The sequence below is a fragment of the Rhamphochromis longiceps genome, linkage group LG8 (assembly GCF_057381845.1).
Source record: "Rhamphochromis longiceps isolate RC_006_pf linkage group LG8, R_longiceps_female_GT1.1, whole genome shotgun sequence".
NCBI lineage: Eukaryota > Metazoa > Chordata > Actinopteri > Cichliformes > Cichlidae > Rhamphochromis > Rhamphochromis longiceps.
This window is the reverse complement of record NC_140564.1, coordinates 3,432,105-3,458,614: the sequence shown is the minus strand read 5'-3', so window position 1 is coordinate 3,458,614 and position 26,510 is coordinate 3,432,105. Positions and strand designations below refer to the sequence as shown.

The 26,510-nt window shown below is 42.5% G+C and overlaps 1 protein-coding gene and 1 long non-coding RNA gene across 2 annotated transcripts in view; one reads left to right on the top strand and one right to left on the bottom strand.

Moving 5' to 3' along the window:
* The window catches only part of LOC146662904 (ryanodine receptor 2-like), a 317,890-nt gene that overhangs the window by 76,785 nt on the left and 214,595 nt on the right, over positions 1-26,510 (bottom strand). Inside the window, exons 68-86 of the mRNA XM_085415489.1 lie at positions 25,962-26,200; positions 25,807-25,888; positions 20,081-20,211; positions 19,332-19,459; positions 18,910-19,102; positions 16,844-16,926; positions 16,389-16,546; positions 16,149-16,236; positions 12,170-12,262; positions 11,854-12,024; positions 11,307-11,366; positions 9,955-10,089; positions 9,634-9,746; positions 9,280-9,376; positions 9,021-9,133; positions 3,286-3,337; positions 861-908; positions 661-760; positions 190-269 (exon numbers count right to left, since the gene is read on the bottom strand). Coding sequence (XP_085271615.1) covers positions 190-269; positions 661-760; positions 861-908; positions 3,286-3,337; positions 9,021-9,133; positions 9,280-9,376; positions 9,634-9,746; positions 9,955-10,089; positions 11,307-11,366; positions 11,854-12,024; positions 12,170-12,262; positions 16,149-16,236; positions 16,389-16,546; positions 16,844-16,926; positions 18,910-19,102; positions 19,332-19,459; positions 20,081-20,211; positions 25,807-25,888; positions 25,962-26,200 — 2,164 coding nt within the window. The remainder of the gene's footprint in view (positions 1-189; positions 270-660; positions 761-860; positions 909-3,285; positions 3,338-9,020; positions 9,134-9,279; positions 9,377-9,633; positions 9,747-9,954; positions 10,090-11,306; positions 11,367-11,853; positions 12,025-12,169; positions 12,263-16,148; positions 16,237-16,388; positions 16,547-16,843; positions 16,927-18,909; positions 19,103-19,331; positions 19,460-20,080; positions 20,212-25,806; positions 25,889-25,961; positions 26,201-26,510) is intronic.
* LOC146662905 (uncharacterized) overlaps positions 1-26,510 on the top strand; it is a 413,626-nt gene that overhangs the window by 181,703 nt on the left and 205,413 nt on the right. The gene's annotated exons all lie outside the window — the stretch shown is intronic.

Below are 26,510 nucleotides of genomic sequence, written 5' to 3'. Positions count from 1 at the left end.
CAAAACCTTTTACAACTGAGAGGTAAAAATCTATGAGAAAAATTTTAAATTTCAGTGGAATAGATGCATTATATTTCACACTTGTACCAGTTACTTTGAGTATGCTTTGTATAAATAACATTTGAAAATAGATAATATAGCTATAATCCAGCAGTCAATATAAATAACAGTGAAGTAGCGAAGCATTACCTGCTGTACGGTTGAGTTCCCACCATTGAGAATAGCTATGCCCAGTTTCAGAGTAGATGCCACCATGGGACCCATCTCACCTGGAGGAGAGGAACACCCACTCGAAATGACTCACTGGCATTTGTTAGCTTTTTAAATTTGTTTATAACAAAGAACAATTGAAACTTTTATTATTTTACTAATATTTTTTTGCACAGCATATTTTTAAACCAGAATGTCAGAGAGGTATTAACACATCCTGATTATTATCGGTTACAGTTCACATATTGTTATAATGTGAGAAGTACAGAAAAAAATCAACTGAAAAATCGAGAAGGCTCCCAAACAGTCATATCCAGAACAAATTACTTTTAACACATCAATGAGTAAGCAGGCATAGGGATTGGACAGCCTGGTTCTATCACAAGGGCCGTAATATATTTGTCACCACTGAGTTACAGTAAAGAGTAGGGGGTGATAGCCAAGACTTACCTTTACTAGCACTGATGGTTTGGAGCACCATCTCAGCAGCGCCACGGTCGTGCAGCCGAGCCTGCTGATACAACAGCTTCTGCTTCTCCATCTCTTTTTCCTTTGTTAGAAAGGTGACGCATATCATTGCAGACCATCTAAAAATGAAACTGCTAAAAACTAGAGACTAGTGGAAGATTCAAGACCGACTGATCACCTACTTCAAAACTCTTCACTTCTCCATCGTCATCCTCTTCATCATGGCAACTCTGAAGGAAGGGAGAAAGGTGAAAAAAAAAGCATACAAACTACAGACTGTTTACTTAGGATAGATATAGCCACATCAGCGACGGGAAGTTCCAAAGCACTGAGGCATCAAACTTAGTGTTTTCGGTGTCACCATCTTTGTTTTTTTAAACCAGATGTTACGAATGATGGGGAGGGCCGGTATCTGCTGCTTTGTGCAAAGATGAACAGGATGAAACTTGCCAGAGTTCTACAAAATGACCTGCAGCAGGACCATCCATCCATCCATCCATCCATTTTCTTCCAATTATCCAGGGGCAGCAGCCTAAGCAGAGAAGCCCAGACCTCCCTCTCCCCAGCCACCTCCTCCAGCTTGTCCCTGGAAACACCAAGGCGTTCCCAGGCCAGCCGAGAGATATAATCTCTCCAGCGTGTCCTGGGTCTGCCCCGGGGCCTCCTCCCAGTGGGACATGCCCGGAACACCTCACGCAGGAGGCGCCCAGGAGGCATCCTTGTCAGATGCCCGAACCACCTCAGCTGGCTCCTTTCGATGTGGAGCAGCAGCAGCTCTACTCTGAGCCCCTCCCGAATGGCCGAACTTCTCACCCTATCTCTAAGGGAGAGGCCAGCCACCCTTCGGAGGAAGCTCATTTCTGCCGCTTGTATTCACAATCTCGTTCTTTCGGTCACTACCCACAGCTCGTGACTATAGGTGAGGGTAGATCGACCGGTAAATTGAGAGGCCACTGACATGAATGTCTCTGATCAACAATCAACAAACGACTTTATGATGGTGGCCTGGGGACATAGCTTCCTCTTGTCAACCCTCTGCTGACTGCCCAGCACTGTAGAGCCTGTCTGGCATTTGCCGTAGAATACCAGAATGGTCCACCACTGGTGCCCTATCCTTTTCACAGATGATAGCAGGTTCACCCTGAGCACATGTGACAGATGTGAAAGGGTCTAGAGAAGCTGTGGAGAACATTATGCCGCCTGTAACATCGTTCAGTATGACTGGTCTGGGGGAGGCATATCCATGGACAGACGCACAAACCTCTAACAGACTAGGTAATGGCACCCTGACTCCCATTAAGTAATGGGATGAAATCGTTGGACTCATTGTCAGACCCTATGGTGATGCATTGGATCCTGGGTTCCTCCTGGTGCCTGACAATGCCTGGCATGTTAAGTAAAGTAAAATAAACAATATAAAAAGAATCTTTGCCAGGCAAAGTGTGCATGATTGAGTCTCACATGCTTTAATTTTTTATTCGATGTGTAGGTGTTCACCACAAAGAGGTTTTTTTTTTAATTTTGGGGAACCTGGTTGGTCCTAAAGCTAAAGACACCAATCTTTGTGTTTATATATGTCATGATCCAGGTGAGTGTTCAGTGGTTTTCTGTCCTGGCCTTGCGCTCTGCATCTGCCTTTTGGGGTGGAGCCCTGGTTCAACACCTACACTTCTCCACGTGTTTTCCATCTGTGGCATTCAGCAAGACAGTATTTAAAACCAGTGTTGCCATCAGTTCTTCACCCCTTCGTTTCTTTGTTCATGCCAAGTACTTGATCTCTTTTGTGCCTTTAGCAATCTCGTCAAGTCACCACCTTACTCCTTCCTCTGGACGCTGGTCTCCACAGTCAAATCCCAGCTTCATTCTGCAACTTGCTTCTCTCGACTTAAATTACTCACTGCTCTCACCTGCCTGTCCTCCTGCCTGCTGCTTCCTCTGGATTACTAGAATGCAAGGTTGGAACCCAACTCACTCATTCAACACTCAGACGGCTACCCACCTCCAGAGCAACCCCTGCCACGTATTCATGTCTCACCATAGTTTATTCTGTGATTTCAATAAAACTTGTGAAATCTTATTTCCGCTCTGTATTGTGTCTGCACTTATGCTCACTCCCACGTACTGGTCTCCCGGCCTTGACAGCATAAAGTGTCTGAAGAAATATACCCAGCAGACCCAATTCGGACTGCAATCCCTAAGCAGTGATATATTAACAGTATCCTAAACCAACAACAACTCTACCATCCAGAAGACTAGTAACTAGTCTTCTGGACTAGTAACTGCTAGTGCTACTGTTAACAGTGCAGCTGCTAACATTTGGTTAATTTGCCACAGTTTGGTGCATCTGTTTTTCCATTTCTTTTTCCTCTCTTAGCTTTTCAGGCCACACTAAACTATTCTACACTGAAGGTAGGGGAGGTGCCAGTTGCAATAAGTGATTTGATTAGGCAGTACAGCACCCTGCAAGTAATCCATCAGCCCAAAAGCATCAGCCCTGGTCTATGACATAAACAGCACACAGAACAATAACCGTTTTTTTTCACCGTCTATGCTAAGCCAGCTATGTGAGTCTCAATTCAAAAGTGTTGGTACTCAGATAACAGATACCTTAGCCATGATGTCTGCGTAGGCCATGTAGAGATTATCCTCATCCAGTTTACTGCAAAAACAAACACATTCACAAAAGTTAGCACAATTATAGCTGTATTAAGGAAAATTATTTTGGTGCACCACGGACTGAAATGACATCTTCTCATTTAATAGTTTTCATTATTTTTATGAATATTTACATGTTTTATATTTCAGATACTTTAAAATATCGACCCTTTGCTTTGATTACTGCTTTGCACACTCTTGGCACTCTCTCTCTGAGCTTCATGAGGTCGTCACCAGAAATGGTTTTCCAAAAGTCTTGGAGTTCCCAGAGATGCTGAGCACCTGTTGGTCCTTTTGCCTTCACTCTGCGCTCCATCTCATCCCAAACCGTCTCCATTGGGTTTAGGTCACTGTGACTGTGGAGGCCAGGCTGTCTGGTGCAGCACTCCATCACTCTCCTTCTTGGTCAAACAGCCCTCACACAGCCTGGAGGTGTGTTTGGGCTCATTGTGCTGTTGGAAAATAAATGATGGTCCAACTAAACACAAACTGGATGAGGTGGCATGTCGCTGCAGGATGCTGTGGCAGCCATGCTGGTTCAGTGTGCCTTCAATTTTGAAAAAAATCCCAGTAATGGTGTCACCACCAAAGCACTCTCACACCATCACACCTCCTCCTCCATGCTTCACAGTAGGAATAGAATAGAATAGAATAGAATAGCCTTTATTGTCATTGTACAGAGTACAACGAAATTGGAGTGCCACTCCCTTGGTGCAAGTTTCAATAATAAATATAAATGTAAAATATAAAAAGTACAAAAAAAAAACAATCGTAAGTACTCAAACAATAGTATGTACAATATATACAGGATAGCAGCATTAATATAATGACAGTATGAATAGCAGCATTAATATAATGACAGTGACTGTATGGAATAGGTTCAATTGTTTTTGTGCTTATTTACTACGGTGATAGCTCTGGGAAAGAAGCTATCCCTGAATCTGTTTGTCCTGGTTTTATGTGACCTGTACCGTCGGCCTGACGGTAATAGTTCAAACAGTTGGTTGCTGGGGTGAGAGTGGTCCTTGATGATATTGCCAGCTCTGCTGAGGTACCGAGAGTTTGCAGTGACCTCCAGGCTGGGCAGAGAGCAGCCAGTGATCTTCTGGGCTGTGTTGACGACCCTCTGCAGTACTTTCCTGTCTGCAGCTGAGCACCCTGCATACCATGTTGTTATGCCATACGTTAGGATGCTCTCTATGGTGGCTCTGTAAAATGTCACCAGCAGCCTCTCCTCCAGGTTGTTCCTCCTGAGCACTCTCAGAAAGTGGAGATGCTGCTGGGCCTTTTTAACCACCGCCGTGGTATTTGCAGTCCAGGAGAGGTCATCAGATATCTGCACGCCCAGAAACCTCATGGAGTGTACCCTCTCCACACAGCTCCCGTGGATGTAGAGTGGGACCAGGTCTGCTCTGCCCTTCCTGAAGTCCAAGATAAGTTCTTTAGCTTTCGTGGTGTTCAGTTGGAGGTTGTTAACTGAACACCACTCAGTCAGTCTGTTGACCTCATCTCTGTAGTCCGACTCATCCCCCCTTGAGATGAGTCCAACCACTGTGGTGTCATCCGCGAACTTTATGATGGTGTTTGAGAGATGGGTAGGGGAGCAGTCGGATGTGTAGAGCGTAAACAGGACGGGACTCAAAACACATCCTTGTGGAGACCCGGTGCTGAGTGTGATGGTGCTGGACCGGTGGGGGCCGAGTCTGACAGACTGTGGTCTATTTGTCAGGAAGTCCTTGATCCAGAGGCAGATGGGGGTGGAGAGTCCCAGGTGAGACAGTTTCTGGACCAGGATCTCCGGGATGATATGATTGAATGCTGAGCTGAAGTCCAGAAAGAGCATTCTCACATAGCTTCCTCGGTGCTCCAGGTGACTCAGCGCAGTGTGGAGCGCTATGGTGATGGCGTCCTCGGTGGATCGATTTGTCCTGTAGGCAAATTGGTGGGGGTCCAGAGTGGGAGGCAGACCGGCCCTGATGTGCTGACAGACCAGTCTCTCAAAGCACTTCATCACTACAGGCGTAAGTGCAACAGGCCTGTAGTCATTTGGGCTGGCCACAGCTGTCTTCTTGGCGATGGGGATGATGGTGGAGGTTTTGAGGCAGGGCGGGACGGTGTTTGATGACAAGGAAAGGTTGAAGATTTTAGTGAAGACTCCGGTCAGTTCGTCAGCACATGCTCTGAGAACCTTTCCATGTATTCCATCAGGACCTGCCGCCTTCCTGGGATTCACTGACCTTAGAACACACCTCACTTGGTGCTCCCTGAGTGTTAGTGTGCCAGTGCTGGGGGCGGGTGGAAGTGGTGTGGCAGCTGAGGGCTTGGTCGTCTCAAAGCGGGCGAAGAAACGGTTTAGATCCTCAGCCAGTGAGGCATCAGTCCTAGATGTCGCCTGGTTATTGCTTCTGTAGTTGGTAATGTGATTGATCCCCTGCCACATTTTTCTGGGGTCGTTGTCAGCAAAGTGATCTTCAATCCTCCTCCTATAGGCAGCCTTAGCTTTCCTGATGCCTCTACTCAGGTCTGCCCTGGCCGCCCTATACGCAGCCCTGTCCCCTGACTTGAAGGCAGTGTTGCGGCTTTTTAGGAGGGATTGCACTTCGCTATTCATCCAGGGTTTTTGATTTGGAAACACCCTGACCCTTTTGTTGACGGTGACATTGTCAACACAGTTCCTGATGTACGAGAGTACAGTGTCCGTGTACTCCTGGAGGTTGTGGCTGGAGAATAAATCCCATACAGTTGTTGAGAAGCAGTCCTGCAGTTGAGAAAGGGCTCCTTCAGGCCAGGTTTTTATTGTCTTTGTCTGGGGCTTTGTTTTTCTCAGCAGGGGGGTGTAGGTGGGGGTGAGGGACATGCAGAGGTGGTCAGATCCAGCCAGGTGGGGGAGGGGTGTCGCTCTGAAAGCATGCCTGATGTTTGAATAGACATGGTCCAAAGTGTGTTCTCCTCTCGTAGCAAAGTCCACGAACTGGACAAATTTAGGAAGCACAGTCTTTAGGCACGCTTTGTTAAAGTCGCCGGCGACAATAAAAACCCCATCGGGGTGGGCAAGCTGTTGTTTGTTTATGGTGTTGAGCAAGAGGCTGAGAGCCGTGCTAACGTTAGCATCCGGCAGTATATAAACAGCTATCACAATAACTACTGTAAACTCCCTCGGGATGTAAAAAGGTCTGCACGAGACTGCCAGAACCTCCAAATCAGGAGAACAGTGTGTGTGAATGATCCTGCTGTTACAACACTACTCGTTATGCACGTAAACACATAGCCCCCCTCCTCTGCTTTTACCTGAGTTGCTGTTTCTGTCATGCCGGTGTAGCGTGCGGCCTGCTAACTCGACTGCAGCGTCGGGAATCAGCGGGTGAAGCCACGTCTCCGTAATAAGAATAATGCTGCAGTTACGTGCAAAGCTTGTGTTGGCTATCTGTAGCTCCAATTCGTCAAGTTTGTGGGTGATGGATCTGGCGTTCGATAGGAAAAGGCTCGGAAGTGCTGGCCGGTGTGGATGTTTGCGTAGCCTAGCGTCTGAGCCCGACCGGCATCCCCTCTTCTGCTTTCTTTCCCTCCATCGCCTTCTACGCTTGCTGGGCGGGCAGACCATCCACGGTGACCCTGGCGGTCTCGCTATCTCCACCAGGATGTTGTGTGTTCGCTGATAGTCGCCAGAAACAGACAAACTATATTTAAAACCTAGATCAATTAGGTTCTGGCGACTGTAAGAGATGGCGGCGTTGCAAACATTCAAAAATATCCAGGAACCATGCATGTGGAGACCATCCGTTCACCTTCATGAGCGTCATACAAAGACACGGTGGGTGGAATCAAAGATCTCAGATTTGGACTCATCAGACCACAGCACAGATTTCCACTGGTCTAATGTCCATCCTTGTGTTTCTTGGATCAAACAAATCTCTTCTGCTTGTTGCTTTTCCTTAGTCATGGTTTCTTAGCAGCTGATTGACCATAAAGGCCTGATTCACACAGTCTCCTCTGAACATGTAGAGATGTGTCTGCTACTGGAGCTCTGTGTGGCATCTATCTGGGCTCTAATCTGAGCTGCTGTTAACTTGTGATTTCTGAGCCTGGGGACTCGGATGAATGTATTCACATTCAGAGTTTTAGCAATTTTCCAGACTGACTGATGGGCTGTCATTTCTCTTTACTTACCTCATTGGTTCTTGCCATATTATAAATTAATGCATTTGTCAAACAGGGCTGTCAGCTGTGTACCAACCTGACTTCTGCACAACACACCTGATGGTCCCAACCCCATTAAGAAGGCAAGAAACTCCACAAATGAACCCTGACAGGCACACCTGTGAAATGAAACCATTTCAGGTGACTACATCATGAAGCTCTTTGAGATAGCTGTGCTTGAAGCTGTTGTCCTGTGAGCCGTCTATCAAACAAGCTGTTAACTCTCAGAAACCTGTCCTCTGATTCAGTCGTGTCTTTGGGTCTGCAGACCTCTTCCTGTCACAGTTTGTTTCTCAGTGCGTTTGACGGTGAAGGAAACTGTACTCACTGACACTTTGACTTTCTCTGTCAGGACAGAGGCACATTTTTAAGTGTTATGATGGTCTCTCTCTCTTCCACTGTTAATGGTCTTTTTCTCACCATTTTTGTAGCAACACACTACTTTCTGCAGTACAGTACTGTTCAGCTGATGCTCACTAGGGTATGGCACCACAGTGTGTTCAACACTGTTTTATGCAGACAGAGGGGGTTGGAAGTAATCCAAGTTGGAACACCTGTAGGAATTAGTAGCACCAGCTTTCAAGGCTTGATCAACCTTCACTGCTGCAGAACAGCTTTGAATTGTTAACCCATGTTGTGTCCTTGAAAAAGGCCTTTTGGTATAATTTTGAAATGTACATTATTTTTCAGTTTTGGGTAATCTAACCTCTGGCAGCTCACCACTTACCTTTGTGCCATTTCAAGCTATTCATTGGACTTTAATAATAATAATAATAATAATACATTTTATTTGAGGGCGCCTTTCAGAAACCCAAGGTCACCTTACAAAAAACACAATTAATAAAAGGAACAATAGTCATAAAATACATAAAATAAGTTAAAATTACAAAACAGAGTGTGACAACAGATAAAATCAGCATTAAAGCGAATAAGCCAGTTTAAACAGATGTGTTTTGAGCTGTGTCTTAAATACGGAGAGGGAGTCAATATTTCTTAGTGCAGGAGGAAGAGAGTTCCAGAGCCGAGGAGCAGAGCGACTGAAAGCTCTGTTCCCCATAGTGATAAGGTGTGAGGACGGAACAGTAAGATGAATAGCAGATGATGATCTGAGAGGGCGGGAAACAGCTGTGATATGGAGCAGGTCACACAAATATGCAGGAGCAGATTTATGGACACACTTGTATGCAAGAAGTAAGATTTTAAAATTTATCCTGGCTTCTATGGGCAACCAGTGAAGCTGCTGAAGAACTGGGGTAATATGAGCACTTAATGGAGTGCAAGTTATGACCCGAGCTGCAGAATTTTGAAGAAGTTGGAGTTTATGAAGGGACCTTTTAGGGAGACCAAATAGGAGGGAATTACAGTAATCAATACGGGATGTAATAAGACTATGGACAAGGATGGCAGCAGCATGGGGAGTAATGACTTGAACTGCAACAAATAACTGGAAAAATAGGGACTTTTAACAGGTAGTGTGTAAAATTACACACCATTTTTCTGTTAGGGCTGTTCTGCTGAACAGCTGGATGAGCTGATGCAGGGGATCTATGTGTTTGTGTTTCTGCCCCTCCTCTTCCTCAGATGGCTCCTGTTCACCTGGTTTCTGAAATCAACACACATTCACAAAGTGCTAAAACTCTGCTATACACTGAATAAATTAACACACAATTTGCCTTCAAAACAAGTACAAATTCCAGAGTAGTCAGAATAATTCCACTTGTTTTGTTTTTTTAAATGAAATTAACTTACAGCGAGGTCTTCTATGAGTTTATCTTCAAAGTAGTGCTCCTCTGTCTCGATCCAGGACTTTTCATAGCCCTGCAGGAACAAGTTTACAGCCCGGTGCCTAGTATGAGAGAGATACATGGATGACTAATAACTGTTTATCTACCCATCTTCTGCTGCTTATAAAGGGCTGCACTGTAGGTGCAACATATATCCACAATCTTTCCTCACTAGCCCGAGGTGTGGCTGTAGATGAGGGTGGGAAAATAATAAAGTGCACAATTTTAAATATTTCTTCTTCATTTTACGCGTGTGTGTGTGTGTGTGTGTGTGTGTGTGTGTGTGTGTGTGTGTGTGTGTGTGTGTTTGAGAACATACCTTGGCAAGTTATAGAGTGGTGCCATCCTGAAGCAAGCGACCACAGCTCTCTTCCTCTGTTTTGAAAGCAGTTTGTGCCACACAGCCTTCTTACTGCGCTGAGGATGCTCCACCTGAAGACACAAACTGAACCACTCAGTAAACTGGATATTTAGTTGGTGTACCTTACCATCTGGAAGCCATATTATCCTGGAGAAGTATGTGGTCAGCTTTAATAAAGACCAATCAGCTAGTTTAAGAGGACCGTGGGGTACCTTAAAGCTATACTCTCTACGTAGGCACAAAAATGCGCAAAATCAACTCAAACTTGAATATATAGACCTGCTCCAGGTGGAAGAGGACATGACCAATATCCAGGATTCTCTCCACAGTCTTCTCTGGGTCAGTAGTATCCTCATAGTGGTTTGGGAGGTCTCTGTACAGGGCCATCTGCCAACGAATTGCTGGGTCCTCTGACTTTGTAAGACACACAGAGGAAATGCATGACGCTATTGGCCTATTCACAAGGTTAAGCACCTTTGTGAATATATAAATATATAGTACGAACCAACATCTAGCAACTCGTTTACATCTCTCTCGACTTTAACAAAACAAAAGCCAAAACACAGAAAGAGCGCATGTAAAGCTCATGATTCAGTAGCTTGTATAACTACCTTGCTGGCAATAACTTGAATTGGTTGGGTTTTTTTGCATGACTTCATAAGTCTTTAAAATCAGTGTGGAAGAATTTTGGCCCAGCCTTGTTTATAACGTTGCTTCAGTTGATTTAGGTTTGAAGCCATTCATTTACGCACAGCACTCTTAAGGTCCTGCTACGTTCAGTATTTCAGTCACTCTAGATTGCTCTATAACTTCAGATTCAGTTCTTTTTCTGCTGGTGTGTTTGGGATCATTGTCCTGTTTCCTGACCCAGTGTGGGTGAAGCTTTAGCTGTCAAGCAGATGGCTTCTCATATGACTCTGGAATATACAGTGTATCAAAAATAAATCATACACTTTCACAAGGCTGTATTTTAAGCTTACACTAAATTTAAAATATATGGCTGAATATAAAGTTTTACATACAAAATGTTCAATGTTTATGAATAATCAATGAAATACTTCATCCCATAGTTCACTGTAGTCACTGCAGCCACTGCTGTTGTTCCCGGTGAATGGCTGCAGAATTAAAGCACTTTGAAATTGAATGATTCTTTTTGATACAGCCTGAACTCTCCTGTACAGACAAGTTTAGTGATGTTAGTGGGATAGGGGCTATGTGGAGTGATAGAGTTCCTTCAATCACTTGTTGACAGATTGAATTTCCTATTCTATATCTTTCGGATAACCTATGATATCACTGTGAAGTAGCCTTATTTATCTTATGGACATAAAGGTTCATCAGTTCATCTAGGTTACTCTAGATTTGTGTGAAATTTAAACTGAATCTGAATACTTGACTCTAAATTTTATGACACCGACCATCAAAATCAAATCACTTCATCCTTGTGTCAAAGTAGATGTTTGTGCCAGATTTGAAGAATTTCTCTTAAACCAGTCCTTTGATATTACTTCCACAAGAATAAGATAAACTGACAACAACCTGACACCATGGCACAATCGAAGACCAGAGGCATAATGTGTAAGTACACTTTAAGTAACTTGTGTCAGTCACAAGCCTGATTCTTTTCTTACCTTTCCTTGTAAATGTAGGTTGTTCCTGATGACCTCTCGAACTTCGTCCTCTGTGTCTTTCTGCAAAAGAATTATTAACTTCGATCAAACAACAGGTATTCTGTGACCTACAAAATGCTATAAAAGATATTTATTCAGTAAATTAGCCTTCATGCAAAATTTTACTTTTTAGCTGAAAAAGCTAACGCAGAGTTATTTTGCTGTTACTAAAGGTTTACCTCAGGAATAGCAATACTGCAAATAATTTATTGTTATTGTCATATGCCTCACCCCAACCAGTCAGGTTTTTCCTTCCCACTGGCACCAAAGCGCTTGTTTAAAGGGGGGTCGTATGATTGTTGGGGTTTTATCTGTTTTCTTTGTATCATTGTAGGGTCATTACAGTATAAAGTGCCTTTAGGCAGTCATTGTGATTTGGTGCTACATAAATAAAATTGAAATGAAATGAACTAAATTGAATTGAAATACACAGAAACAGTTAAATGAATCATATCTATTTTTATAATGAAACAGTTCTTTCTGTAATCTATTAGCACTACTATGCTACCTGAGTGAAGCGGTTCTTAGCCAGTGCGATAAGCTCTTGTTCTCCTGGAGCACAAATGTTGAGTCCCACGGGCAGCAGGCGCTTTAGAGTAGCAACAATCAAACTTGTCTGCATCGAGTATCGATCACCTTTTCTCTTCATCTTCTTCCTCTCCTGGTCTGAAACTATTCCCTGTGGCAAAGTCAAACATTAAACAGGCACCGCTTTACAGTGTTAGGCCTATTAAGTAGTTTTAATTAATCAATTTAATTTAATTTTAAAATAAGGTCACTGGTATGCACGTCCTCAAATGTGTCCAGCATCTATGTGTCTGTACCTTTGACATCTTGCACTTGGTGTCAGTGATAAGGAAGGACATGTTGTTAATTTCATTCTGGACCACAAAGTTCTGCTCTTCTCTCTTGAAGTTCTGTAGACAGAAAACAGGACTTCCTTAAATTAAAGCACAGTTGTATTATGTGTTGTACTGTCTTTGAAAAGAAGGCAACTGGACAATATTTTTGGTTTGTAAAGACATTTTACTTCTCAGTAAGAGGCTTCTTCAGTTCTAAAACAACTGATGAGAGTCCCAGGTATTTAATACCTATTGGCATTGTGGTCCTGGGGTCAGTGACCCACTGTTAACCATGTGAGTCACCTTGAGTCAAGGTATGAAAAAATTCATGGGTCTAACAAGGTATTCGTGGGTGTGAATACTGTGAGATTATTATGCTATCATGTGTTATCCTATGGCTGTAATCGAAATGAGTGAATCATGATACTGCTGTAAGCCACACCATACTTCTTATTATAGAGAGTATAATCAGTATGTAGTTTTCGTTTGCATTATACTTCTGAATTAAAAGAATGTGAAAATCATTAGATTTGTTAGATAGGTTCGTATTATCCTATCCTGTGATTTACTGTGAATGAGTTACACTGTTTTATGACATTTCATACTGCTGAGTTAAGAAGAGAATATTGTGTGCAGAGAGCACAGAGCACATTCAGCTCCACCCCCACCTTTGTTGGAAGCAGAAAAACAGGGAGCCAAGATCATAACTCAGGCTCACTGAGAGTTAGAAAGTATGTATGTTTAGGTTTTTACGACTAGGTGGGGGCCACCAGAGGCTATAAGAGTTTGAGTAACGCTCCATCATTTTGAGATTTTGCTGTGACCCTCTGCATGCATGTCTCCCCATCCGGATGGTTTATGCTCACAAAGTGTTGAATTGTATGGAATAAAAGATTGTTGATTGAGCATTTATACACCGAGTATAGTCTTTCCTTCAGCCCAAAGATCAAAAGAAAAAACCCCACCATGTGAGCTATGCTTGCAACTTGCAGACAGCAACATTTATATATTTAATTACATGAAGGGCATTTTCCATCCTTGTTTTCAAGTGAGCTCCTGTCATTGATGACGCACTTCCTAATTTATAATGTGAATCTACTGATGTCAGATGCCAGCAGCAGTAATATAGTGCATTATATAGCTTTCTATCCAGTGAATTAGGATAGAAGTAGCTTTGATGGTGTTTTTCCTGGAAACTTTAATAAAAGTATAAAATCACTGCTAAATGCTTTAGTCTAACAATAAGTTAGGTTAAGCTTTTAACTCATTACTCATCTTTTCAGGTAAACTCTCCATTAGTTGTTTTTAAACTGAAGAACACATAGATCACGATTGATGGTGTACAGTTAAGCATCTTTTGTCATTTTTCTCCACCAAACTGGATTTTACAGTCAAGATCTAATTGAAGTGAAGACTTTCAGCTTTAATCCATCCATCCATCCATCTTCATCCGCTTTATCCGGGGCCGGGTCGCGGGGGCAGCAGCCTAAGCAGAGAGGCCCAGCCCTCCCTCTCCCCAGCCACCTCCTCCAGCTTATCCGGGGAAACACCAAGGCGTTCCCAGGCCAGCTGAGAGATATAATCTCTCCAGTGTGTCCTGGGTCTGCCCCGGGGCCTCCTCCCGCTGGGACATGCCCGGAACACCTCACCCAGGAGGCGCCCAGGGGGCATCCTTGTCAGATTCCCGAACCACCTCAGCTGGCTCCTTTCGATGTGGAGCAGCAGCTGCTCTACTCTGAGCCCCTCCCGGATGGCCGAACTTCTCACCCTATCTCTAAGGGAGAGGCCAGCCACCCTTCGGAGGAAGCTCATTTCTGCCGCTTGTATCCGCGATCTCGTTCTTTCGGTCACTACCCACAGCTCGTGGCCATAGGTGAGGGTAGGGACGTAGATCGACCGGTAAATTGAGAGCTTCGCTTTTACACTCAGCTCCCTCTTCACCACGACGGACCGGTGCAGCGTCTGCATTACTGCAGCCGCCACACCAATCCGTCTGTCGATCTCCGGTTTCCTTCTCCCATCACTCGTGAACAAGACCCCGAGATACTTGAACTCCTCCACTTGGGGCAGGAACTCATCCCCGACCCGGAGTGGGCACTCCACCCTTTTCCGGCTGAGAACCACGGCCTCAGATTTGGAGGTGCTGATCCTCATTCCCGCTGCTTCACACTCGGGTGCGAACCGTTCCAGTGCGAGCTGGAGGCCCTCACCCGATGAAGCCAACAGAACCACATCATCCGTGAAAAGTAGAGATGAGATTCTGAGGCCACCGAGCCTCAGCTTTAATTCAATGGTTAATCAAATTATTGCAAATTAATACACATTTTTAGGAATTACATCAAATTTGATCCACTAGTCCTAATTTTCAGAGACTCAAAAGTAATGGGACAACTGACTGATACACTGATTTAAGGTAAGGATCACCTGTTTTGATTTCTCAAATGCATTTAACATCATCCAGCCACTCCTATTGAGGGCGAAACTACAGGAAATGTCAGTAAACATGTCCTCATGGATTACTGAACACCTCACAGACAGGCCACAGTATGTGAGACTGGCAGTGCTCAGTCTAATATGGTGTTGTGCAGTGCAGGAGCTCCGCAAGGAATTATGCTGCCAACATTCCTGCTCACCTTGTATACCTCGGACTTTCAGTACAACTCCGGGTCATACAGTCATCATAAATATTCGGATAATTGCTGTTGGCAGGAGGAGGCGCACAGAACACATATATATAATTTGTAGAATCTTGAAGAAATCTTCTACTTCTGATTGTAAATAATACTAAAGAGATCAGAGTCATTGGCTTCAGAAGGTACCGCTGAGTAAGTCTAGTACTGTACTGCATTTTGTTAGATTGTGCTGTATTATATTGATCCATTATCCATGGTACTGTATTCTATTGTACTGGGCTATACTGTATTGTATAATAGAAAGCACTTTGAGTGCTGAACTGAGTAGAAAGGAACTAAACAAGTATCACACCATTGAAAATAACTATTTATTGTACTGTAGTGTTTTGCATTGTACTGTACTGTATTTTAGGTTTCATCAAAATGTGCCTGAAGTTTACATGTGATAAATAAGCAAATGAAAAAAGGTATGTTGGCCACTTTAATTGGCCGCCTGTTTAGCCACAGTATCCATGATGCCATCTTTGTCCACCATAGTCAGAAGTCCACTTTCATCAAAGTGCTCATGGGTAGCTTATCTGCAATCAGTATATTCACCTAAACGTTTCACATTATAACAAACCTCCCGTCCACGAGTCAACATGTAGAAAAATAATTCCTCTTACATTTGCATCGACTGTTATGGTTTACTGCGCAGCTTTACTAAGAAAAAGCCAAAGCAAAGACTGCTATCTTAGTTTTCTTCAATTTTGACAGATTGTGGTAAATGCTTAACTGCAATGTCAATAGACAGATAGCTGCTCTTCTCTTCTGTTTAATCTTGAAAATGTAATATTAGTTATTTCAGGTTTAATAAATCAGCGATATAAAGATCAATCCCAGCTGACCCTCTTAGGGACATTTTCAGTTATGTTTTTATGGGCAGCCCGGTGGTTAGCACTGTTGCCTTCCTATGTTTGCATACTCTGGTTTCCTCCCACAGTACAAAGACATGCAGTTAGTGGGTTTAAGTTACCTGGTGATTCTAAACTGCTCACAGGTGTGAATGTGAGTGTGAATGATTGTCTACTCGCTGTGTTAGCCCTGTGTCAGATTGGCGCCCTGTGGCAGGGGTGTCTAACTCCAGGCCTCGAGGGCCGGTGTCCTGCAGCTTTTAGATGTGTCCGTGATCCAACACAGCTGGTTTAAATGGCTAAATGACCTCCTCAACATGTATTGAAGTTCTCCAGAGTCCCAGCAATGAACTAGTGAGCTGATTCAGGTGTGTTGGCCCAGGTCCCCAAACCTGCCCTATGGGATGGATAGTTATGTTGCAGTAATTTTCTTACGTGAGACTTGGCCCAGAAGATAAAAACCTCAGCCACCATTCGGAACAGCTCCTCTGCCTCTGGATTGGACTCTTTAAGCCATCTGGCCCTGTCAGTATATCAAAACAGTTACATGCTGAAACCAATCATTCTTTTTCCAAAACTGCAGCTTCATCTTAGTGACTAAGCTTCTGTATCAGATGGTGTAAATTCACTCCACTCAATGAGCTGAAGGTCACTTGTTCAGTCACAACACTGTACCTGTTGTAGTCAACGAATCGTATGAGGAGAGGGTAGAAGGCATACAGGTCTCTGACCAGGATAGTAAATTGGTCCATGATGAGGAGCTCTGTCTCTGACATCTCACCCCTCCCCTCCGCCTTGCTATGTTCTTCATCCATCAGCACAACAGCTGCTTTCTAAAGAATACAGTAATAGATTTTTCTATATTAAGCAGCACTGTGTGCTTTAATCTTTGTGACTATTTTATTAAGTAGTAGGAGTGTTCGCATAGTGCACTTTCTCCATTTTAAAAACATACTAATAAATATTTAGTTAAGAAATATATATAGGTAATTCAATTTCATTTAAAAACATCAAAAAAAATTACAAGAAAGTGTTAGAAAGGGCAAGCAGTGAGTGTGACCTAGTTTTATATTCTGTTAAATGAGTTGCACCACTTCCAGGCAGTAGATTATAATAAAGGTGAGACTTACTTTTTTGAGTTTCTCCATCAAGGGCAAGAAGTGGGTCTTTAACAGCTGAGGTTTGGCTTTGCTGATAATTGGCTGGGAGAAGACTTGGGGACATGAACAGAGATGGTGTTAAAACGCAAAATGTGAACGTATGTACATTTGAATATCATATAATGATTAGCAGCAGGCAAAAAGAATTAAAGTAACATCAGTTTGAGGATGCTTATGTAAACTGATCCTGAGGAGAGCTTTTATTTATTAACTTTACAAAAAGTGCAGAAAATGGAAAATGAGAGAAAATGAAACACCCTCTTGCGTGAAATGTAACTTCCATTGTGTCCTCCTCCTAACTGCTGTTACTGACTATATTTTCTTTTTAAAAGAGGAAACCTAAATTGCAAAACACTTAAGGGGCTCATTACACAAATTCTTTTCTTTTAAAATAATTGTTTCCTCCAGTGCTGTAGTGTTTTATCAAACAATTAAATGGCAATCCCCAGCATTTGGAGCACCCTCTAATGAGGTGTGTGCATTGGTTTAAAAAATGTGAAAAAACAAACAAACAAACAAACAAACAAACAAACATACCTCGGCCTGCACACCTAAAACAATGAACACTTCGCCAAACCTAACTAACCTGCCTCCACAAACCAGATTTCATGTCTCATGTCATATTGTTTTATTTTTGCCTTGTGCATCACTGTGAGCTGCAAGTATTATGTTCCATTAGCAAATAAACTATCCATCCATCCATCGATCTTCTCCCGGCTACTTGGGGCCGGGTTGTGGGGCAGCAGCCTAAGCAGAGAAGCCCAGACCTCCCTCTCCCCAGCCACCTCCTCCAGCTTGTCCGGGGAAACACAAGGCGTTCCCAGGCCAGCCGAGAGATAAACTCTCTTCACCATGTCCTGGTTCTGCCCCGGGGCCTCCTCTCAGTGGGACATGCCCAGAATACCTCACCAAAGAGGTACCCATCCTTGTCAGATGCACAACCACCTCAACTGTCTCCTTTTGATGTCGAGAAATAGCGGCTCTACTCTGAGCCGCTCCGAAAAGCCTGAATTCCTCTCTAAGGGAGATGCAAGCCACCCTTCAGACAAAGCTTATTCCCACCACTTGCATCTGCAATCTCGTTCCTTCTAAAATCAAGAGCTTCGCTTTTACGTTTAGCTCTCTTTCCACCAATACAGCATCCACATCCCTGCAGCTGCAGCACAAGTTTCACTGTGATGTTTCATTCTCTTTGCAGAGCTTTAAAGTATATCACTCCCCTGAATGAAAAGAAAAGAAAAACAAAAGAAGAGCTACTAGTTTTAGATTTATGTTGCAGTCACTAGTCAGTTTTAACTCCAACATACACTAAATTGCCAAAAGTATTCAATCTTCCCTCCAAGTCATTGAATTCAGGTGTATACCAATCAAGCAGCTAGGCATGCAGACTGCTTCTACAAACACTGGGTCGATCTTAGGAGTTTAATGAAGTCCAGCATCATACTGTGATACTGTTCAACAAGTCCACTCATGAAATTCTCTCTCTTCAACTCTACCACAAAGTGGCTGGACATATAAAGTCACAGTATCGGTCAATCGCTACAGACCTCTAGTCTTCATGTTCAAGAACATTAAGGAACAGTGCCTAGAGAGCTTCATGGAATAGTTTCCATGGCTGAGCATCTGCATCCCAGTCTTACATCACCAAGCACAATGCAAAGTGTCAGACTAGTATATCACCCATGAACTTTAGAGGAGTGGAGACGTGTTGCTGGATTGATGAATCACATCTCTCTGGCAATGCAATTGTTGAGTCCGTACTTGTCTGACTGCACTGTGGCAAGTATAAAGTTTGGTGGAGGGGGAGGATTATATTGTGGGGTTGTTTTTCAATTGGGTTCGGCTGTTAATACTTCAGCATATTAAGACATATTGGACAATTTCATGCTCCCATCTTTGGAGACGGCCCCTGTCCAACGTGACCCCACATCAGTGCACAAAGCCAGGCTCATAAAAACATGGATGAGCGAGTTTGATGAATCTTGTGAATCAGTGAATTTTATTTTAGTGTTCAGCATTAGTGAGTTAACATTTACCAGCCAGTCTCTTCATCCAGGCGCCCTCATCTATTCCCAGGTTGTTGTAGATGATCTTGAGAATGTTTCCCAGCAGAGTATTCATGTATTCAGAGGTCACAGAGGTGCAGCAGTTGTTGGCTTTGTCTGGGTCGCTTTCCGGTCCATGTTCCCACCAGTGAGACATGTAGCTGCACAACATCGGCAAGACCACCTACAGCAGTAGAAACAAAGCAAAAATAATGAGCTTTGCAAAGCTTCACAGTCAGATGGGTTTAATCAGCAATGTCTTTTTTTACCTTTTTATCTTCGGCTCTGAAGTGTTCACTACAGGACAAATGTCCACTTATTTTGGTTCCGTGGCCAATTTTTCAATGACATGAAGCAACTTAAGGAAAGAATATCAAAGGTGATGCTGTAGTTATTAATTATTAGAGAGTTACCTCCATAACATGAGGCATCTGCGTGTACTTCATGCCGGACTCTGCTAGCTCTACAATCTCCTCCAAAGACTTCTCCAAATTGGGGATCAGTGAACAAACCTCCCCAACCTGCCCAGGAAGGCCTAGAGCTGAGAGGCGGAAAGAGTAGTGGAATGAAAACAGATTAAATTAAACATAATGTGATTTGATTTGTGATTTTTGACACTGATGAGTTCTCAGACCACACAGCCATCGTTTAGCTTTGGATTAATGTTTTTTTATTCGAAATACACAACTGGAGAATCTCTTAGTCAGACAAATGTAGGACAGACAGCTGCAAAAGTATTCAAACCACTTTGTGGTACTTCCTGTTATAGTAGGTGTCTCCAAGAGATACAAACACCATGTATATACTGCACACTCCAGTTTTTTCATAGTTTACTAAGACACTTCTTGAAACCTTCCTCCCTTTCCTCAATCAGCCCAGACATGTTTTATGTAATGTTTTGGTTTTACCAAAGAGTTAACGTGTAAGCAGTTAAGAGTGACACGACGGCAGGGTCACAACAAACATTTCTGTTTGTTTCTGAGATGTACAGTAAAAGCTAGTTGGTGCGGTATGTAGTGTAATGTGTATTCATGGTTCCAGTTTTAGTAAAATATAAAGGCTCAAAGAAACATGCTCAGTGCTCGCTGAAACGTCACTCTAAGAAAGTCCAGCTACCTCCGGATTTGTATGTTCCATCATTTTCTTTATGTACATGTCTCACCTGCTCTGTCTTTGCTTCCTTTGCTGTTATAGATGGAAAAGCTGTTAAACTTGTTCATGTGAGGCTCAAGAAAGGCAACAGGGAATGCTGCTGCGAAGGCTGCTAAACACTTTCCCATTGCTGGACGTTGTCTGGAAAAGAAACAGAGAGCTCATGATAATAGTCAAAAACAATTCTTTTACTACCTCAGTGATTGATTTAAAACATAGTAGGTTATCTAATTATGGTAAAAGCAACTTTTTTTCTTTCTTTTTTTTGCTTAAGACTCAATAGGGCTGGCTATAAACTGGGACCTGTCAAGTCTGGTGGGCTAGATTAGTTGTTTTGTATATAGATGGCCAAATGAAGCTTTCTGAAGCTCGTATTGAAAAACGGTTCATTACTCTAAGCTTGTCAACACAGTCCTCTTTGGTGACATCTGGTGGCCAAAAATATAGAGCAGCTTGAGTCCACAACTCATAAAGGACAGCTTCATCATGATTCAACTGACAGCTTCTGTTTAATTTCATGTGGCAGTTCTGTCTGATATCAAGCTGATATTGTGCTTTGAACATGTGTTTTTTGGGGGGTGAAAAAATGATGTTCGTATGTCTCTCTCAATAATAAATCATTCCTATGAATACACCTTCCTTCTTTAAACATGGAGTGTTCTCCTTATGCTTGTGACTTCTTGATGTTTAAAAATACACTAAAACAGAAACTTATGAGAATATGTTTCTACTGTGAGGTCCCTGCCTCCACCTGATTATGTAATTAACCAACACACAGGTAGGATTATATATAATATACTATAACTTCTATAATTATACAGTAAGTATACAGGGAGTGCAGAATTATTAGGCAAATGAGTATTTTGTCCACATCATCCTCTTCATACATGTTGTCTTACTCCAAGCTGTATAGGCTCGAAAGCCTACTACCAATTAAGCATATTAGGTGATGTGCATCTCTGTAATGAGAAGGGGTGTGGTCTAATGACATCAACACCCTATATCAGGTGTGCATAATTATTAGGCAACGTCCTTTCCTTTGGCAAAATGGGTCGAAAGAAGGACTTGACAGGCTCAGAAAAGTCAAAAATAGTGAGATATCTTGCAGAGGGATGCAGCAGTCTCAAAATTGCAAAGCTTCTGAAGCGTGATCATCGAACAATCAAGCGTTTCATTCAAAATAGTCAACAGGGTCGCAAGAAGCGTGTGGAAAAACCAAGGCGCAAAATAACTGCCCATGAACTGAGAAAAGTCAAGCGTGCAGCTGCCAAGATGCCACTTGCCACCAGTTTGGCCATATTTCAGAGCTGCAACATCACTGGAGTGCCCAAAAGCACAAGGTGTGCAATACTCAGAGACATGGCCAAGGTAAGAAAGGCTGAAAGACGACCACCACTGAACAAGACACACAAGCTGAAACGTCAAGACTGGGCCAAGAAATATCTCAAGACTGGTTTTTCTAAGGTTTTATGGACTGATGAAATGAGAGTGAGTCTTGATGGGCCAGATGGATGGGCCCGTGGCTGGATTGGTAAAGGGCAGAGAGCTCCAGTCCCACTCAGACGCCAGCAAGGTGGAGGTGGAGTACTGGTTTGGGCTGGTATCATCAAAGATGAGCTTGTGGGGCCTTTTCGGGTTGAGGATGGAGTCAAGCTCAACTCCCAGTCCTACTGCCAGTTTCTGGAAGACACCTTCTTCAAGCAGTGGTACAGGAAGAAGTCTGCATCCTTCAAGAAAAACATGATTTTCATGCAGGACAATGCTCCATCACACGCGTCCAAGTACTCCACAGCGTGGCTGCAAGAAAGGGTATAAAAGAAGAAAAACTAATGACATGGCCTCCTTGTTCACCTGATCTGAACCCCATTGAGAACCTGTGGTCCATCATCAAATGTGAGATTTACAAGGAGGGAAAACAGTACACCTCTCTGAACAGTGTCTGGGAGGCTGTGGTTGCTGCTGCACGCAATGTTGATGGTGAACAGATCAAAACACTGACAGAATCCATGGATGGCAGGCTTTTGAGTGTCCTTGCAAAGAAAGGTGGCTATATTGGTCGCTGATTTGTTTTTGTTTTTGAATGTCAGAAATGTATATTTGTGAATGTGGAGATGTTATATTGGTTTCACTGGTAAAAATAAATCATTGAAATGGGTATATATTTGTTTTTTGTTAAGTTGCCTAATAATTATGCACAGTAATAGTCACCTGCACACACAGATATCCCCCTAAAATAGCTAAAACTAAAAACAAACTAAAAACTACTTCCAAAAACATTCAGCTTTGATATTAATGAGTTTTTTGGGTTCATTGAGAACATGGTTGTTGTTCAATAATAAAATTATTCCTCAAAAATACAACTTGCCTAATAATTCTGCACTCCCTGTAAGTGTTGGAGTCAAATTGTTAAATGTTGTCATTGTGTTACTTAAATTTGTAAGTCAGCAGGGAAGGCTGTTTCTTTGAAGTTGGCTAGGAGACAGGTGAGGAGCATTCAGCTCCAAGAGCCTGGTTCCGACCAGCCTCCCTTGCTAGCAAGTAAAAACCGGTTCATTTCCGCCGCTTGTATCCGCGATCTCGTTTTTTCGGTCACTACCCACAGCTCGTGGCCATAGGTGAGGGTAGGGACGTAGATCGACCGGTAAATTGAGAGCTTCGCTTTACACTAAGCTCCCTCTTCACCATGATGGACCGGTGCAGCGTCCGCATCACTGCGGCTGCACCGCCAATCCGTCTGTCGATCTCCAGCTCCCTTCTCCAATCACTCGCGAACAAGACCCCGAGATACTTGAACTCCTCCACTCATCTGGGTCGGGGATGAGTTCCGACCCGGAAAAGAGTGAACACCCGGAAAAGAGTGAACACAGCACCCTTTTCCGGCTGAGAACCACGGCCTCAGATTTGGGGGTGCTGATCCTCATTCCCGCTGCTTCACACTCGGCTGCGAACCTTTGTACATTTTTATGAAAAGAAAAGAGAGTTTTCGGTGAGATCCAGGAGGAAGCTCAGAGGGGACAGGGCCTTTTCTAATTTGCCCTTGCACGTTAGAGAGGCCCCTTCACTCTCCACTTTTAAATCACGTCTTAAAACCCACTTTTATTCTTTGGCTTTTAACCTCAGTGAGACATAGTTTTCTCTTGTAATGAAATTAGTTATTTTATTAATTATTTTACTTTTTCTTTTATTTGGCTTGTATTTATTTCTTATGTAATTTTATTATATAGTTCCTATGTACAGCACTTTGTGTCAGCTGTGGTTGTTTTAAAGTGCTTTATAAATAAAGGTAATGACGATGATGACTATGGATGGCTTTCATCAGTCCAGCCATGATCTGATCAGAATACCATTATGACTTATGACTTGTTCTTTTCCATGTATCTTAATGCTGCTTAGCCAGCAATGTTCTGTTGAAAAGTGATGTGTTGATGCATGCTCAATCATCAAGGTAAGGAAATCCCAAAAAGTTGATTCTGCTCATCTGCACGTTTTCAGTGGGAGAAATGTTTCGTCACTTATCCAAGTGACTTCTTCAGTCACTTCTGACTGCAGGTTTCCCTTGTTAGATATTCCCCTTTAGGGATTTCTAAAAGGAGAACAATGTCTGCATGACACACTGTAGAGATGGTGTCTGAGAGCTGGTTCTACCGAAGAGGGGCCCGAAACCTGAACCCTCTGCCTCCCATTCTACTTTTAAATACTCTAGGAACAACAAGTGAGCCTGCAGTCTGAGAGTTCTAGTTCTATTGGGATGATACTGTATTATGAGGCCTTTAAAATATGATGGTGCCTGATTATTCAAGACCTTGTATGTGATGAGGAGGACTTTAAATTTGATTTTGGATTTAACAACTGGATTTAATTTAAGAGAAGCCAGTACAGGAGTGGTGTGATAACACTCTCAGCTTTATTAAAAAGGCTCATAAATGCCTGTATTTTCTGAGGAAGCTGAAGGGAGCGGGGCTGAACTCCACCATCCCCAGTTCTGTCTACAGGTGTGTGGTGGAGAGCACAATGACTGCCTGGATTACTGTCTGGCCCTGCAGCTGCACCATAGAGAAGAGAAGCAGACACCGCAGTGAGCGGTTAAGACTGCACGCAGGGCTATTGGATGTACCATCCCACTGAGACATTTACACCAGCAGATGCAACGACAGAGCAACTAGCATCACGAGACACCGTACTCCGCCCATCCTACGCATGGACTTTTTTTCGCCCTCCCTTCAAGCTGGAGGCTGCGCAGCATCTGGGGCGAGATCCACCAGTCTGAAGATGAGTTTTTCCAGATGATATGAGTCTGATGAACTGTGCCAAACTGCCACACCTCCGAATATACAGTCTACATTCTGCATTTTGAATTTACTTATTGACTCAGCCATTATTACTTAATAGGTTATTTATTTATTTAATAGGTTTTTATATTTGTATGTATATGTATGTATATGTATGTATGTATGTATGTATATATATGTGTATATGTGTATATATATGTATATATATATATATATATATATATATATATATATATGTATATATATGTATGTGTATGTATGTGTATGTGTGTGTATGTATGTGTGTATATATTTATATATATATATATATATATATATATATATATATATATATATATATATATATATATATATATATATATATATATATAAAATATATATAAAATTGTAGGTTGTGTATCCTTCAGGTGTTAATAGGGTTATTGAAAATGTGTATATGTGCGTATGTGTGTATATACGTAGGTATGGATAGATAGAAACATATATGTGTATATATTAAAAAAAAAAAAAAAAAAAAAAAATTACACATAACATATAATGTAATTACAAGGAGGTATTTCTGTAGTCTATTGATACTAGATAGTGGAAAAGGGGTGGGATTAAATAAGCTTATGCTTCTTCCTGCTCCTTTTTGAACATGGACGTTATTTGGAGTTGTGGTTGCTCGTTTTCCTTTTGTTTGCTTTGTTCATTTGTCTCTTTTAATTCTATTTTTTTTTTTTTATACTTTTTCAACATGTTCAAAATAAAGATTCAATCAATCAATCAATCAATATTTATTATTAGCAGCACCATAAATCTGCCTCAGCAATGGAAGTGTGGAACCTTAACATCCCAACCACCCTCAGGATGCTGTTGAAGTTCTGCCGGACATAAAAGTTGAAGATGTCACGAAACGGGGCCTCTGCCATACATTCCCAGTGCATGCTCCTTATCCGTTTGGGGACGCCAGGCCTCTCCAACTTAATCCCCCACCACCATATCCAATTCAGCACCTGGTGGTATCAGCTGACAGATCTGCTCCTATCTCCACCTGAGTGTCCAAGACATACAGCCACCAATCCTACATCCTACAACCCATATCTCAACCTGAAGGTGCAGGGAAACAATCCGTTCATCAACCATGGAAAAGTGCTGAGCACTTGTTTTTACCTTACATACTGTATTTATGTTTGCTTGTTTCAATCAATCTCTAAATAATAGGAATATAAATAAAATAAAAACAACAGAAAAGTGCTCAAGACTTTCATAGTACTGTATTTCTTCTTCATTTACATAATAATTCTCTTTTTGAATATTCCTGAATCAAGCATATTTGATCATTCCCAGGTTTACATGAAACCAGGACAGATTCTCAGTGTGGTCTCATTCTTCTGAACTCTACTGCATGCGACGTAAAACATATTTTTACTAAATCTATCACATGTGGACCATGGATGTTTCCTACCTCTCAACATAGATACTTTTGTTGGTTCCCAGAAGGAAGAGGCTGTTAAGGATTCTGTAGCAGGAAACCTGGACATCACCCACTGAGGCAAGAGAGACAAAATCTGTAGGCAAACTGACATCATCGTCCAGATGAAACGTGAAGTTTTCACTTACAAATGAGGTCTTCTCCAAACATGTTCTGTCCGATGTGTTCAAACAGTGAGGAGAGGACGGGGAGCAGGGCGAAGGTGGTGTAGTTGATGATCTGAGTCGCTCCTCGTGGTTGGTCCCTGCTGTGAGTGAACTGGCCGAGCTTCAGGTTCTCCTGAGTCTTCTCCAGATCCTTCGCTGCGCTGTCGAAGTATGACCGTAAAGCTGCCTTCACTGACTCCAGGCCCGTCTTCATCACTGTCCTGATAGAGTTACATTAATATCTTGACAAGAGATGTTCTTTTTTCAAACATGAAAAAAGCACTTTGAGAAAATATGGGCACATTCAACCAGTCTGATAACTACGGGGCAATTTTACCAGTATTTGCTAGTAAATATTATTCATTCAACGCTGTCAGGATTTTACTGAGTTTCCAACTAAATGGTGTTGACGATTATTTTTGTGAGAGGCCTCGTTAAACTTTGCTTCTAAAAGTACAAAACAATGAAACACATAATTATCTGAGGTAAGAATTCACTGTTATAGCCGCACATAATGATTATCCTTTATCA